Raw genomic sequence first — 17,062 nt, forward strand, 5'->3', positions numbered from 1 at the left:
TTTCCATATGTGCAATGTAAACATTTCATACATGTTTTTAATGATATTTTGAACCGACAGTATGACGTCATAATATACATCATACAATGTATTGTACACGTTGCCTTTGGTTCTCTACATGCGAATTTTGCAATCTCGAAATTAAATGAGTGTTATGAAAATGTGAATATTCAAATGTTAGTGTTTTTTTCCAGCTTTAATTATTGATTAAGTTGTACACAATAAATACGATTTTGTCGATTAACAAACTCTTTGTTTATTTCATATTTTATTCGATATCTACATGACACAAATATCTGAAGTGGCCAAAATGAATGTCATCAATGAGTGGAAATGGGTTGTGAGTTTTATAGGGTTGATATGCTGGAGGAGGGCAAGGATAGTACTTCAATTGATGTACACTGAAAATGTGATCTCCCATGGATGCTTACGTCAAGGAAATGGTTTCCTCGATATGTTTTGGTCTGAAAGACTCTCAACTTCATTCGTATTTCTTTATGGAATTTACGGAATAGAAAACAATAACGCTAGACAGTTTGATACCGTCGTGATTTCGGCTTAAAGAACGATTATGAAACTAGTTATCAATTATACGTACTAGTATCAATGAAGTTTGACTTGTAAACTAATGAAACTTAATAAATACCATACCTTTGTTTTTAATCAACAGTAATTACCCTTTGAAATTGTTTCATGTTCTGTTATTGTATTTGAGATAATTGTATTTGCTATGGTGATACTCTGCATGTTCTTTGTGCATAAATAGCAAGCCAAAACTGTTTTCACCATTACCTCAGACCACTAAAACGAGTACTCTCCCAATGATGACGTCGGTGGCGCTATACAACGACGGGATTGTAATCCTGTGCTCCAAGTCACTGAAATCTCAACCAGAAATATACACAACGGAGAGTCGCGTTTTATAGTGTTGGCTTTACCTTTCAAATGACAGTTGACGACATCGTTTTGCTTTAATGGTGAACTTTTCTTGTGGACAGCGATGTAAGCAGCAACCATCCAACGTCAGATTATACTATCTAGTCAGATACTAGTACTGTGCTATAACAGCAGTGTATATTTGTTCACTCAAAGCTTTATAATTACTCCATGCTCAAAGTTAAGTGTAATGTCACTTGTACATAATAGAAGGCCAATAAACACAAAACATGCAGAGAGAGTAATAGAAGGCCAATAAACACAAAACATGCACACAGAGAGATAGAGAGAGATAGAGAGAGAGAGAGAGAGAGAGAGAGAGAGAGAGAGAGAGAGAGAGAGAGAGAGAGAGAGAGAGAGAGAGAGAGAGAGAGAGAGAGAGAGAGAAATTGTACAATATAGCACGGAATGACTATCATTGACAAAGTACGCAAGGAATATTTGATTAATCTAATTTACTTCTCATGATTTCATCTGTAATCATTTCAAAAGATTTGATTTCAGTAACAATATTACAAACTTCCTTTCTGTGAAAATACATAATGTATCAAAAAGCATTATTTCAGCTAAATTTGATTACTAACATCACAACATGTATACATGAGGTATAGACATTCAAAGGTTATTTAATCCTGTTTAATGTTTTGCCAATATACATTGATAGGTGATACTGTATATTACACAGTTGATACTGTGAGTATGACAGAACCCCATGACATGCGAGTGCAAGTGTGCCATACTTGGGGATTTGCAAAAGTGCTTGCAGTGTTTACTGCATATGTACTTTCATTGGAACTCACGCAGCATTGGGTTGTTATTATTACACAATGTTAATTGAAAACAGCAATTTTCCCTAAAAATTGACACATTGATGAATGATCATGTCACATTTGAATATCACTTGTATGCAGGTATACAATAATGTTTTCGGTATTTCACTGCAGTGCAAATACCACTAGTATGCACACACTCCAGTACAAGTAATCTCTGGTACATATGTAATAATGTACATTAATGTAGTTTTTGGATTACATATAGAGTGTAAAATAGGTCGGTATCTACACAATGATAGCACACATTGATTTTAAAACCCTTTCAAATGAATTCTACAGTACATTTTGAGGCAAAATGAAGTAATGTGAAATAACCTTCACAGTTCTCACAAAATCTAAAGCCAACATGTTCTTACATTTTTTGTAAACTTTGAAGGCACTGTATGGATGGAGTTTCTTCAGCTTAGTTCTATAGTCAACAGATTTCCAAGTAATGTCAACATGCTCTCTGAAGGAACACCCCCTCTGCCCAATCACAAAGTGTATAAAAAGAACAAGAAAATAACTACTACTGAAAACTGCCTTAAAACTAAAACTGATATACATATCGTATACAAAATATTTTGTGAATATCTAATATCCATGTCAACTACTGTTATCTTTGTTCTTCTTTATCTTCATTTTTATTCAATATTCACTTGAGTCTGGCCAACTCCTGACTTGATGGTACGTACCAGTATGTACCTTGGGTGCACTCACTAAGTCGCATCACATCATCAGACAGACCATCTTTATCTGTGAGTGTGAATGCAAGTCAAATATTAATGTTAGTGTATTCTTTAAATGTATCACAGACAATGGCTGTATGACAAAATGTATGTACAGGAGATCAGGTAGAATCTGATAGGTGACATTTTTGGGGAGTAATCACCATTAGTGTACGTGATCTGAAAATAAAATATTTACAGAATATCTCTGCAGGCAGATCTAAAGTCAGTGCACTGTTGTTAAGTAATCACGCACTTACCTGCACCAACCATTCTATCCAGCATGTATTCAAAGTTATCTGGGCTGGCAGCATAGGCAATGAAGAACAGCCCTGATTCTCCTGTTACTGTGCCAAATGGCTGAGACTGGCGTACAATCTCAGTCACTTTCTTTTGTTGAAAGTTTGTACCACCTGAAAATCAAAACACATACAGTATATACCGGTACATACCAAATACATATATATCAGTTCCAAATATATAATATAATCAAAACACATACTGGTACATACCAAATACACATTTATCAGTTCCAAATATATAATATAATCAAAACACATACTGGTACATACCAAATACACACCAAATACACATTTATCAGTTCCAAATATATAATATAATCAACACCCATACTGGTACATACCAAATACACATTTATCAGTTCCAAATATATAATATAATCAAAACACATACTGGTACACACCAAATACACATTTATCAGTTCCAAATATATAATATAATCAAAACACATACTGGTACACACCAAATACACATTTATCAGTTCCAAATATATAATATAATCAAAACTCATACTGGTACATACCAAATACACATTTATCAGTTCCAAATATATAATATAATCAAAACACATACTGGTACACACCAAATACACATTTATCAGTTCCAAATATATAATATAATCAAAACACATACTGGTACATACCAAATACACACCAAATACACATTTATCAGTTCCAAATATATAATACATTGTATAATCAAAACACATACTGGTACATACCAAATACACACCAAATACACATTTATCAGTTCCAAATATATAATACATTGTATAATCAAAACACATACTGGTACATACCAAATACACACCAAATACACATTTATCAGTTCCAAATATATAATATAATCAAAACACATACTGGTACATACCAGTACACACCAAATACAAATACCGTAATTCCTCGGGTTTGCGCCCTCACACGGGCAAGCGCCCAGGCCTTTCTTTTTTACAATGTCGACTTTGGGCAAAGTTACGGGAAACCGCCCCCCCCCCCCCCCCCCCCCCCCCCCATACCTAAACTTTGAATAGATGATTGTGTATGTGTGAGCTAATAAAAGAAGAACGTAAATCCTGGTATGCGACGAATGAAATTTTTGTTCTTCCCGTTTTTCTGCATTCATGTGTCTAAAAATTCATTCACAATCTGACCTTGCATTGTTTATTCATCGTTATTTTGACGTACCGCCAAAGTCGTTTGCCCCCTTTGAGACACCGCCAGTGCTAATGTGTGTTGGGGGCAATAATGAGACTGCATTGTAATGAGAGTTGAATGATTGACAAGCACGTAATTTATTCACGTAGTTCTCTTGGGACTGTTGCAAAAGTAGTTGGTCTACTACAGAGGTCTATAATATAATCAAAACACATACTGGTACATACCAAATACACATTTATCAGTTCCAAATAATATATTTCTACTTCAGTGTATGTTAGGGGCTGTAACTCCATTCCTATCCCTAACGTTAACTCCCTAGCTTGGACACAAATGTACGTCCATAGTACAGCCTGTCCATTTTTCTTCACTACTGCTTTTGCATATGTTTAGCATAATTAATTAGATTTGTAATACCTGCATACTTTACAATGACCTTCATCATAAAGTACCACCATGTGATATATCATTGAACTATCACACTCTATCCTAATGATATAAATATAACTGATGCATGAATTTTTTTGTGTGTGTACATTATTATAATCCATATTGATCAACACAAAACTGAGAAATTGTGATACATGGTATACCCTCTCCTTCAGTATTGTCTGAAAGATTTCTTCCTACCCAGCCTTCCTTCACCCATATCTGGTATCAGTACCCTCCCCACCAGTCTTGAAAGGTCAAAGGTCAAACTTACCAGTCATACGTGCAACATGAGATGTAGCTGGTTTCCTGGATAACTCTGTACTGTCTGGAAGGTTTCTTCCTACCCAGCCTTCCTTCACCTTATCTGGTAACAACCAATGATAAGAAGATTGTATTTACTATACAATAAAAATACCTTGCAAGTATAGTAAATCATTTAGATTAAAAACATTATTTTGTTATTCACGCTTAAGAACAAATATACGTCTTCTAATTCTAAGGTCACAGGTCAAAACACTTATTTTACAGAATGGAGACTAATGTATTTCAAATCATGACACAGTCTTACATTTTGTTAAATTGTAATCTTCAAAAGTCTCCGTGTGAAGCGGTATGACATCACTGCTGCTGTATGTCTGTTGTTATTCATTCTTAAGATAAAAAAATCACACTGAAGAATACACAATAAACTCCTACCTTTCTCCTTCTGGATGATATCGTGTCTATGGACCCATTTTTGGGTGATCTGGAGGAAACAAATTTACAAAATTATGAACCTTTCAGTTGGTCTGGCATTCTTAAAAAGCACAAAGTATACAATATATTCAGTACTGATTGTGATGATTTAACAATGTTAGTAAAGTGTTGAATGGTGTGTAGAATTATTCCTACATTGTATGCAATGTGTTGAAGTTAAGCCTCAATGGACCAGAGAATGAAATATTACAAAATTAAAAATGTCTATTTTTGCTGGTATGGTGAAAAGCCTACCACTAAAATGAATGTTTTACAACTTACCAAATAACTGCTGCCTTTGGCTTTGTCTACAGCCACATCAAATCTACTTTACAACTTACCAAATAACTGCTGCCGTTGCCTTTGTCTACAGTCACATCAAATCTACTTTACAACTTACCAAATAACTGCTGCCGTTGGCTGTCTACAGCCACACCACCAAATCTACTTTACAACTTACCAAATAACTGCTGCCGTTGGCTTTGTCTACAGTCACATCAAAGCTACTTTACAACTTACCAAATAACTGCTGCCGTTGGCTTTGTCTACAACCACATCAAATCTACTTTACAACTTACCAAATAACTGCTGCCGTTGGCTTTGTCTACAGTCACATCAAATCTAATTTACAACTTACCAAATAACTGCTGCCATTGCCTTTGTCTACAGCCACATCAAATCTACTTTACAACTTACCAAATAACTGCTGCCGTTGGCTTTGTCTACAGCCACACCAAATCTACTTTACAACTTACCAAATAACTGCTGCCGTTGGCTTTGTCTACAGTCACATCAAATCTAATTTACAACTTACCAAATAACTGCTGCCATTGCCTTTGTCTACAGCCACATCAAATCTACTTTACAACTTACCAAATAACTGCTGCCGTTGGCTTTGTCTACAGCCACATCAAATCTACTTTACAACTTACCAAATAACTGCTGCCGTTGGCTTTGTCTACAGCCACATCAAATCTACTTTACAACTTACCAAATAACTGCTGCCGTTGGCTTTGTCTACAGCCACATCAAATCTAATTTACAACTTACCAAATAACTGCTGCCGTTGGCTTTGTCTACAGCCACATCAAATCTACTTTACAACTTACCAAATAACTGCTGCCGTTGGCTTTGTCTACAGCCACATCAAATCTACTTTACAACTTACCAAATAACTGCTGCCATTGGCTTTGTCTACAGCCACATCAAATCTACTTTACAACTTACCAAATAACTGCTGCCATTGGCTTTGTCTACAGCCACATCAAATCTACTTTACAACTTACCAAATAACTGCTGCCGTTGGCTTTGTCTACAGCCACATCAAATCTACTTTACAACTTACCAAATAACTGCTGCCGTTGGCTTTGTCTACAGCCACATCAAATCTACTTTACAACTTACCAAATAACTGCTGCCATTGGCTTTGTCTACAGCCACATCAAATCTACTTTACAACTTACCAAATAACTGCTGCCATTGGCTTTGTCTACAGCCACATCAAAGCTACTTTACAACTTACCAAATAACTGCTGCCGTTGGCTTTGTCTACAGCCACATCAAATCTACTTTACAACTTACCAAATAACTGCTGCCGTTGGCTTTGTCTACAGCCACATCAAATCTACTTTACAACTTACCAAATAACTGCTGCCCTTGGCTTTGTCTACAGCCACATCAAATCTACTTTACAACTTACCAAATAACTGCTGCCGTTGGCTTTGTCTACAGTCACATCAAATCTACTTTACAACTTACCAAATAACTGCTGCCGTTGGCTTTGTCTACAGCCACATCAAATCTACTTTACAACTTACCAAATAACTGCTGCCATTGGCTTTGTCTACAGCCACATCAAATCTACTTTACAACTTACCAAATAACTGCTGCCGTTGGCTTTGTCTACAGCCACATCAAATCTACTTTACAACTTACCAAATAACTGCTGCCATTGCCTTTGTCTACAGCCACATCAAATCTACTTTACAACTTACCAAATAACTGCTGCCGTTGGCTTTGTCTACAGCCACATCAAATCTACTTTACAACTTACCAAATAACTGCTGCCGTTGCCTTTGTCTACAGCCACATCAAATCTACTTTACAACTTACCAAATAACTGCTGCCGTTGGCTTTGTCTACAGCCACATCAAATCTACTTTACAACTTACCAAATAACTGCTGCCGTTGGCTTTGTCTACAGCCACATCAAATCTACTTTACAACTTACCAAATAACTGCTGCCGTTGCCTTTGTCTACAGTCACATCAAATCTACTTTACAACTTACCAAATAACTGCTGCCGTTGGCTTTGTCTACAGCCACATCAAATCTACTTTACAACTTACCAAATAACTGCTGCCGTTGGCTTTGTCTACAGCCACATCAAATCTACTTTACAACTTACCAAATAACTGCTGCCGTTGCCTTTGTCTACAGTCACATCAAATCTACTTTACAACTTACCAAATAACTGCTGCCGTTGGCTTTGTCTACAGCCACATCAAATCTACTTTACAACTTACCAAATAACTGCTGCCGTTGCCTTTGTCTACAGTCACATCAAATCTACTTTACAACTTACCAAATAACTGCTGCCGTTGGCTTTGTCTACAGCCACACCAAATCTACTTTACAACTTACCAAATAACTGCTGCCGTTGGCTTTGTCTACAGCCACATCAAATCTACTTTACAACTTACCAAATAACTGCTGCCGTTGGCTTTGTCTACAGCCACATCAAATCTACTTTACAACTTACCAAATAACTGCTGCCGTTGGCTTTGTCTACAGCCACATCAAATCTAATTTACAACTTACCAAATAACTGCTGCCGTTGGCTTTGTCTACAGCCACATCAAATCTACTATCATCATCAGCAGGATTCTCAGTACCTAATAAGGAGAAAATCCAGTAAAATCACTTACTAATACTGGAATAACAACCTCATGGCAGAATATGTATTTCCATGTTCTCCCTCATCTTGTACTTATATTATGCCTTACTACACTTTGTTTTTCTATGTACAAGTTGTATTGATACATAAGTCTTAGATTAATGCAGAGTCAATAGAAAGCCATTTTTGTACAATTATACATGGCTGCTTGGTATCTAGTACTACTATACATGGCTGCTTGGTATCTAGTACTACTATACATGGCTGCTTGGTGGTATCTGGTATGCCTATACATGGCTGCTATGGTATCTGATAGGACTAAACATGGCTACTTGGTATCTACTTGGTATCTGGTACCATGACTATACATTTAGTATCTTGTATGAATATACATGGCTGCTTAGTATCTGGTATGAATAGTTTTATGTGGACCATATGGTTCATCATTGATCATGCTTATATGACAGCAGTGTGGAGGACCCCACATGATGAATCTTTCAGTTTAAGATGTTCGAGAGGGGAGCAGACAATGTGATAAGTTAGGATTTATAATCTGTTTGAAAATGATAGTACTTATATTGTTACTTCTCTGTTGGGATACAATTCTATCCATCTATTTAAAGGTACAAATATACAATGTATATGTCTACTACCTGTCCTGATCATAGCATTTTATGTACACATATACTTCACTGACATAGTTTGTGAGCACACCTTCCTTCCCTAATTCACTGATCTACAGACAATAAAAGCATGTTGTGCATTTTATATGAATTTTAAGGAAAGCTTATATCTGCTTCTGAATCTAGATATTATTTGGAAATATAAAAAATGATATTTCAGAAGCCTTGCAGAACTTAGTTTATCTCACCATCAATGAAACCTGACAGATCACGTCCATTTTGATAGACCCATCCATAGATGTCATCTGCCTTCTCTACAGAACCTGCTGGTAGTTGACGGATGATTCTCTGACTCAATTCATACAGCTTACTGTACTTATTACTCTTTGCATGGATGAAGATGTCACCACCTGTAATGACAAAGAAGATGTCATCATCTGTAATGACAAAGAAGATGTCATCATCTGTAATGACAAAGAAGATGTCACCACCTGTAATGACAAAGAAGATGTCACCACCTGTAATGACAAAGAAGATGTCTCCCCCCCCCATAATGACAAAGAGTTTGTCTATTAAGTTGTTTACCATCTCAAAATATAGTAATTCAGAATAATAACAATTTGGAGAGTGAATGTTCATTTTATTAACCTTGAGGGGGGGGCTGGGGGGGCTAATGTCCATTGACTTACCAGTACTTGGCATTGCTCCTAGGGCACCTTTACGGTCCGGATAGTAAAAGTTTTTGGGAGCTTTTCCAAGAGTCTGTAACAAACAGAAAGAAGACATATTTTATCTCAACATAATACACAGACTTAATATACATTGGTTTAATAACCAGTATTGGTTCACTGATTACATGGACAAAGGGATTTATAAATCAAAATTTGGTCAACTAATTACATGACATGTCTACATAGACCAATAGACCATCAATTTGCCAAGTACGTCCAATGATAATCTCTAAGGTACAAGTTTGGACATTTACCTGGTAGCATGTCATCCTGCTAACTTATTATTATGTTATCTTATTCTGAGTTCAGTAGTGAGAGAAAATGGTAACTGTAAATCAAACTCTAGTTTCCACAAATATTGTTTAGATTACCTTTGCAATGAAGTTAGGGCCAAATGCAACACCAGCCCAGATTTCATCTTCTTCATCTCGTAAATCAGGTGGGCAAACTGCATCTACATGAGCTGGAAGGTTGGCCACAACTTTACCACACTGTTTGACATCAGCACCAGGTGACAAGTGAATCCACAAGTACAAAGCATGTTCCTTAGTTCCTGATACCACCTGGTAATACAATGATTGCGTATTAATGAAAGAGGTGGAAAAATGACATTTAAGATACAGTACAAAGTCAAGCCCTATAACCTTGTACTTGATACACTTTGATCAAAACTTGACAATGACATATTTGTTGCATATCACATTGTGGGCAATAGTCTAGTTAATGATGGTCATGTGATTCGATTCTGACCAATGACAGCTTGAGTAAGAACTTTTGAGGTGTAATACACTTTGATCAAAACTTGACAATGACATATTTGTTGCATATCACATTGTGGGCAATAGTCTAGTTAATGATGGTCATGTGATTCGATTCTGACCAATGACAGCTTGAGTAAGAACTTTTGAGGTGTAATACACTTTGATCAAAACTTGACAATGACATATCACAACAGTTAACTGTTACATTCAAGTTGTCCTGTATTACAGTAAACACAGAAATACATTGGTTCTACTTCCAAGTTCAAGGCTAGTATGGTTTAAAAAAAACAACAACTTTGATCTCCAAGTATGAGATCTCTTTGAAATAGTACCTGCTATGAAATAGTTGTACTTACAGATGGTTGTGGTGCACTTGTTGCAGCTAAGACGGCACCAAATGGCTGGATGTTATTCAATGAAATGTCTTGGTAGTACACTTTGTGAGCTGTATAGACAGCACTAGCTGCAGCAACAGCTGAAACAGCACCTACGGCAAGTTTACGAGATGAGCTTGTCCTTCCTGCCTGGGTGCTGAACAACCTACGACCTTTGTACAGGCACAACAGATATAGAAAATTTGGGTCAAGTATGAAATAATGGGATAGCAAAATGATAGGTATAACAAGGCATTGTTAACATTATATATGAAAGAGAATTAATGGACACTTAAAACATGTAGATTGTGCTTATCTTTGATAAGTACACCTTTTTTTGTACTGATTTATTGCTTTCATTTACACTGCCCTTCTCATATTTTTTCTTAGTGTAACTTTTGCTAGATTTCTCAGTAATTTAATTTCCAAGAGTAATTTTATTAATTTTCATTGATGTATCCTACCTACCTTCTACAATGCAATAAAAACCTAATCATGGAGTTCTACATTTATCCAAAACTATCCGCATCATTTATAGAAAAATAACATTTGTCAAATAAACTCACTGAATCTACAGGATCTTAAAATGGGAAAATAAGTGATGTCTCCTTTAACAGTGCATCTTTGCTGTCAGTCTACCTGACTTGATATCTATTGATGAGTAATTTACTTGTACATGTACCGTAAACGTTGAGTTATAAAGTCATGATTATTTGGTATTTACTGATTTCCATTCTTCAAAATATCATGATACTATAAATATTAATTTACATTATTCATGTACATGTGAATCCATTTTATCCATTTTTTCAAATTTAGTTTTAAGATAGACCTTCATGAAGACAGTATTGTGATCTTTTGTTCATTGAGTTATGTAAGTTTGTTAAACAATGGTTATTACCATAATAAGAGGGTTTGTTCTCCATAATATGCTAAAATCACTAAGGTGGGTAACAATTCAGAGGATCTGTTCTTCATAATATGCTAAAATCACTACAGTGGGTAACAATTCAGAGGATCTATTCTCCATACTATGCTAAAATCCCTACTGTGGGTAACAATTCAGAGGATCTATTCTTCATAATATGCGAAAATCACTACTGTGGGTATTGTCCTATTCCCCTTTCACTGGTTTGTTCACACTCTACTGTAACTGTCAATTATTTTTAACACATAAATAAGATAAACCTACCCAAGTCACATAACACTAATTTGTGTGTCAATATACAATCATGTATAACATTTTAAATAACAGAGATGATTTATAATTATGATAATTTGAATATCAAAACAAAAAAATATTGTGAGTTTTGTTGACTGTTCATGTGATACAGTAATATCAACCATAAAACTCTACAACTTGATGTATGAGAATAAACACATGCTTGATACTCTAAATGCTGGCAATGATCCCTGTTTAAATGACTGGGTTGTATACATTTTACCTATCACCAATTAATGAAAGTATTTCATGTAGTCTACTGCATTAACAGTACATGTATTCCCATAATCAAGCTTAGAACCACAGTAGCCAACATCTCAGCTTCTATGTGATATTTAAAAACTGGAAGATTCTTAAAGTGGTTATATGGATGAGGATTAGGTATTTATGCTGGATTTTTAATTCATAAAACAATTTTATCATGTCTTCCAATTTGAAAAATCATTGTGACACAACATTGACAAAGTCTGTGTTTGTAACTCAATACATTGCAAAACACCAAAGAAATAGGTAACAGTTTGTTATTGCATGTACAAGAACAAAGATTTGACATATTTATTAATTTACTAGTAGTAATTTATTGATAAGAGTTACAAACTAGGACTTAGTATATTATGCCATTTCACATTGATTTTTCAAGTAGGAAGTTATGATAAAATTGTTTTATAAATTAAAAATCCAAAATATGAAATACCCAATCACCATCCACATGGCCACTTTAATAGATACACAAGGTATGCAAGTCTGTCAAATATACCTGTGATGCATGATGGTCCTTTCAAGACTACTGTACTGTATCATGAGTTAACCTTTGACCTTGTCCGTACTGCATATTGCCAACAAAAAACTAATGAATTTATTCATGACTTTTTTGCAGATTACAATATCATTTTTAACAAGTGAATCATAGAAATAACTCCCTTTTACCTACATTTGTTTCAAAATTCTTCCTCAAACTGATGTTTACAAACATTTTCATGACAAACAATGTCTCCATATTTGTTCAAAGGGTGAATGCAGTTTCTGACCCATGCCATCTGACCTTTTTACTAACTAACAGTCACATTAGATATGTGTGGCACGTTTATAAATTTGGAGTCATGAGTTATACAGTATCTGTGTGAAGTATGAAGCTACATTTTTAGTTATGATCAAATATGGCGGAATTTATTTACCGTCAGGTACCATGACAAGAACATTCTAGTCCAAGTACAGACAGGGTGTGTCCTACAAGTCTGAACTATTTAATTACATAAGTCATTTATCAGTATTTGCTAGTCAGCAATGGTATGACAGTGTTAGTACATATCTTGACGTGACCTGGCAAAGATTGGGTTGGTCAGTTTATAGTAGACATTGATCTCTATGTATGTTACACATACACATAGTAACATACACCTTAAATACAGATTAACTCCCCCCCCCCCCCCATGAAAAATGGAGATTCTATTCAGAGCGATTTCATGTGAATGCTAGCACTCAACAAAAATTTAGATAAAAATTATTTTTCGATGACGATAATCTATATCTCAGTTCAAAATATACATTATAAAAATTTATCGGAAAACAACAAATTTTGTTTTAAAAGTGTGTAATTGTGAAAATATCCTAGTATCGAATCTGGATGGTTAATGGTTGTACTGGAACTAGGAGTCATGCCTGGGACTCGTGCCTATTAAAAAGCTACATTGGGTTAAAAATTTTGCCACAATGTCAATTTTGATATGGATGGCCGATGGGTGACATTCATCTCACGAAGTATTGAAGCTGCCACAGCATTTCCATTATTTAAAAAAAATGAACGCATAGTAAAATCTTTAGTCCAAGAAGTAGAGCGTGACCTTGCCATCCCTGGCCCTGGTACAGGTGTCACGTCTATCTTGGAGTAATTGTACTGAGTCAGTGGACTATATATAATTACTCCAAGCGTCTATAAACATCCAAATGATTCAGGTCAGGGCTTTCTTTTCTGTCTGAACTTTATGTGACCTTACATAAATAACCTCTGCAAAACTTACCTGCACCACGTGTGACGCTGAAAATTTGTCTGAATGAAGCCATTTGTACGTTATCTGTTCTGACTAGCTACCTGAGTGGACGAATGAAGACAAAATATGAATTGAATGGAAATACTATTAAATCATATTATTTACATACCATGTGTTGTCATTGACATGTGCTTCCGGGTGCATGTTTGTAACAGTCAACAAAAATTCACACCTTACGTCATGGAGTATACGTTAATGCAAATCATTAATATATCTATAGTTATATATCTTACACGTAATACAGTACTTGATAAACGAACTCGTACTCGTAGGACTGTTCATGCTGGAACGGCCCGTTTAATTTTTACAGAGATATATTGGTACGGTGTGGGTGGGAGTGACTCGGCAGAAATTCTCTGTTATATTGCGAGTCTTCATGAGTCAGTAATATTTATTGTCAAACAAAGTTAGTTCGTTTAGTTTGACTACGTTTAACAAAATATTAGCTTGGTTCTCACCTGAACAAAACAGACAGCAACTCACAAAAGATTCGACCTTACACCAAGTCACTTCTCGCTTGTACTACCAGCAGGACTCAGGAGCCAACAGGACTCGAGTATTATTCGCGGAGGGGATGACGTTATTTACTACCAGATAGCACGTTGGTTAATCAAAATGCGTCTCGCTATACTAAGTCTCTGAGTAATATGAATAGTATGATAAACTATGGAAAATTTGTGATTTTTGAGTATACCTGCCAAGTTTCAGACGTAAAACTTTTGAGCAGACTTGATATGAGAATGATGCTCTCCCTGTTTAAAGTCGTGACTCCTGGATCCTCGCACTGGCTCGTGTGTCGTATATCAGACCACAGAGAAGTCGTATGAATGCCATGTATCGCAGTAGCTAGTACGCCACCTACGACTACCAGTGATTTTTCACTTGGATGCGGATGCATGATGTCTCTCGTGCTTTCTCTGTTCATATTATTGTTAATCTCAAGTCCTTTCCGATCCTATCCTACACACAACAATTTGTAGCTATGCTGTAGTTACATGTAATGTGCGAAATAGTTTTATAATAAATAATGATGATAAAGATGTTTATTCGTCTTTAGGCCACAGTTCAAAATGACAATTACATAATTTTACGAAAAAACAGAATACAGCTGTATAACAGTTTGTAGAATGTTGTAGAAACTTATAAACTTATAAAGCAATATTTGGCGTCCATAATTAGTTTATAATGAAAATGTGAGGAAGAAAAATAGACGCATAAAAAGTTGCTGCAGATATTTCTTGAAGAACATTCTAATTTGCACTTTAATTTCAGGTCTTTATATATCACAACAGTTGTTTAGTTTTTAGACATTGTGTATTAGGCTTCTGTTCTATTTTTGTTTTTATTTTTAAAGTCTCTCCAAATTGTTAACAGTAACAGTTTCTACTAATAGCTACGAACTCCTTAATCAATGTAATAACGGTTGATGACTAGTGAATATAACCGAAATTTACATGTAAAGATATCTTGTAAGAGTTTATTAGCAAATGAATGTGCTACCTAAATTGAAAGTGCTTCATCATCATCATCATCATCATCATCATCATCATCATAATCATCATCATCATCATCATCATAATCATCATCATCATCATCATCATCATCATCATCATCATCATCATCATCATCATCATCATCATCATCATCATCATCATCATCATCATCATCATCATCATCATCATCATCATTCTATTGATTGCATTTTTATCCATCACAAATGTTTCTGTATATGGGAGTGGAGTGGGTATGGGGGTGTGGTGGGTGGGCGGGTCTGTTTTGAGTCTTGAATGTAGCCTATGTGTTTTATATTTCTTGCTGATTTTTATTTCAATGGACACTTTCCCGTTAAACTTGATCAAGTCGTGAAGCAAAGTGGCGTGTACTGTTTAAATACAGCCTTCAGATGGAGGACGAGGTGTGTGAATTTATACACATAAAAGCACCATATCTAGACCTGGTAGGACTACACTCTTCTTCGCAACCAACACATACACATACACATACACATACACATACACATACACATGCACATGCACATACACATACACATGCACATGCACATGCACATGCACATGCACATACACATACACATGCACATACACATACACATACACATACACATGCACATGCACATGCACATACACATGCACATGCATATACACATACACATACACATACACATGCACATACACATACACATGCACATGCACATACACATACACATACACATACACATATACGTTACGGTACATTATGGTGACAAATCAACATGATACATGTAACACTGTTATTTCCTCATGTTCAAATCATTACTCTTTACTATGTGAAAAGGAACACATCTGAAATGTTGTCGACTTTCTTTAAAACGAGGGACACGTATATCATTATTAATGTTAGCGCCTTTCTTTCTTTCTTACACTTCAAATATTATAAAGCTAACTATCTCAGATCTGACATCTTCAAGTAAATCTATAACATTACAATGATGTTGATTTTCAGTGGACTCATTACGTAATTTGATTTTGATACTATAGTATGATCCTACCAAAATGTACCTTATTCAGACTATACACCTTGGTTTCAAACTTTCTGCCTTGGGTATTGTCTATTCCATATCATTTTATGCATATCTAAATGTGTACGTGACAGACTACTGCAAAATTTTGTTGAATGACTTTTTGCTTTGTATTCGAGTCTCTTTCTCATTCTTTTCTGAATCTCAAATTCATTTGAATCTATACACTCCTCAAATGTATCTTGTAAATGTCTGCGAAATTCGGCAAGGTCGCTGTCAAAATTTGGGCCGTACTCTTTAATTTTCCTCCATAATGTGCGATTGAAGTAATCGTACAGAAGAACGTCAGCTCGATTCCACTGTCGGATCTTGGTAGCTAAATCATCCGGCACTTCGCTCCGATGAGCTCGCTGATTTTTCTTAACGTACAGAATGTCCTCTATATCCCAGCAAAACATTTTTTTCAGCAGTAGTAGCGATTCATCGAAGTAGTCGGTTATTAAAACTAACGAAAAATCATTGTCGATTATTTGGATAGTTTCATTTATGATTCGCTCATTTTCGAAGAACTTCGGCTGGAGACCTAAATAGTAGAATTGGTTATTTCTGGAGTCCTTATCCCGATCGAAGAATAACTTTGGCACATAGAAATCAGGATTTTGCAGAAAAGCTTCAAGGGCGCTAATATTTGCAGGCTTCCCTGCTCTAACGACGGCAGTTTTCAACTGCATGAAATGAAAAAATGATTCGAACTGAGCTACAGGTTCTCTTAGAATTGTAATGTAATCTGCGCTG

General features: G+C 35.6%; 2 protein-coding genes across 2 annotated transcripts in view; both read right to left on the bottom strand.

Moving 5' to 3' along the window:
• Positions 1-1,434: 1,434 nt before the first annotated feature.
• On the bottom strand, positions 1,435-14,323 carry LOC144451180 (dye-decolorizing peroxidase YfeX-like). The gene is made up of 11 exons (XM_078141982.1): positions 14,211-14,323; positions 13,723-13,793; positions 10,465-10,655; positions 9,719-9,910; positions 9,306-9,378; positions 8,865-9,026; positions 7,918-7,991; positions 5,059-5,107; positions 4,634-4,726; positions 2,737-2,889; positions 1,435-2,504 (listed from the first exon to the last, which is right to left on the bottom strand). Exons 2-11 carry the CDS (start codon positions 13,763-13,765, stop codon positions 2,404-2,406), a joined length of 1,131 nt encoding a protein of 376 aa, XP_077998108.1. The 5' UTR covers positions 13,766-13,793; positions 14,211-14,323; the 3' UTR covers positions 1,435-2,403.
• Positions 14,324-16,332: 2,009 nt separating this feature from the next.
• The window catches only part of LOC144446758 (galactosylceramide sulfotransferase-like), a 1,089-nt gene continuing 359 nt past the window's right edge, over positions 16,333-17,062 (bottom strand). Inside the window, exon 1 of the mRNA XM_078136590.1 lies at positions 16,333-17,062. This exon is cut by the window's right edge and continues 359 nt beyond it. Coding sequence (XP_077992716.1) covers positions 16,333-17,062 — 730 coding nt within the window.

This window comes from Glandiceps talaboti, chromosome 2 (genome assembly GCF_964340395.1).
Source record: "Glandiceps talaboti chromosome 2, keGlaTala1.1, whole genome shotgun sequence".
NCBI lineage: Eukaryota > Metazoa > Hemichordata > Enteropneusta > Spengelidae > Glandiceps > Glandiceps talaboti.

What these genes read in the sequence shown, in the direction of transcription:
- LOC144451180 (XM_078141982.1), bottom strand. Translation starts at nt 13,765, where the DNA reads ATGGCTTCATTCAGACAAATTTTCAGCGTCACACGTGGTGCAG. An exon ending in CAAGTGCACCACAACCATCT is followed by an intron (nt 9,911 to 10,464) that starts GTAAGTACAACT and finishes TTGTATTACCAG; the next exon opens with GTGGTATCAGGAACTAAGGA. An exon ending in AGGAGCAATGCCAAGTACTG is followed by an intron (nt 9,027 to 9,305) that starts GTAAGTCAATGG and finishes TTGTCATTACAG; the next exon opens with GTGGTGACATCTTCATCCAT.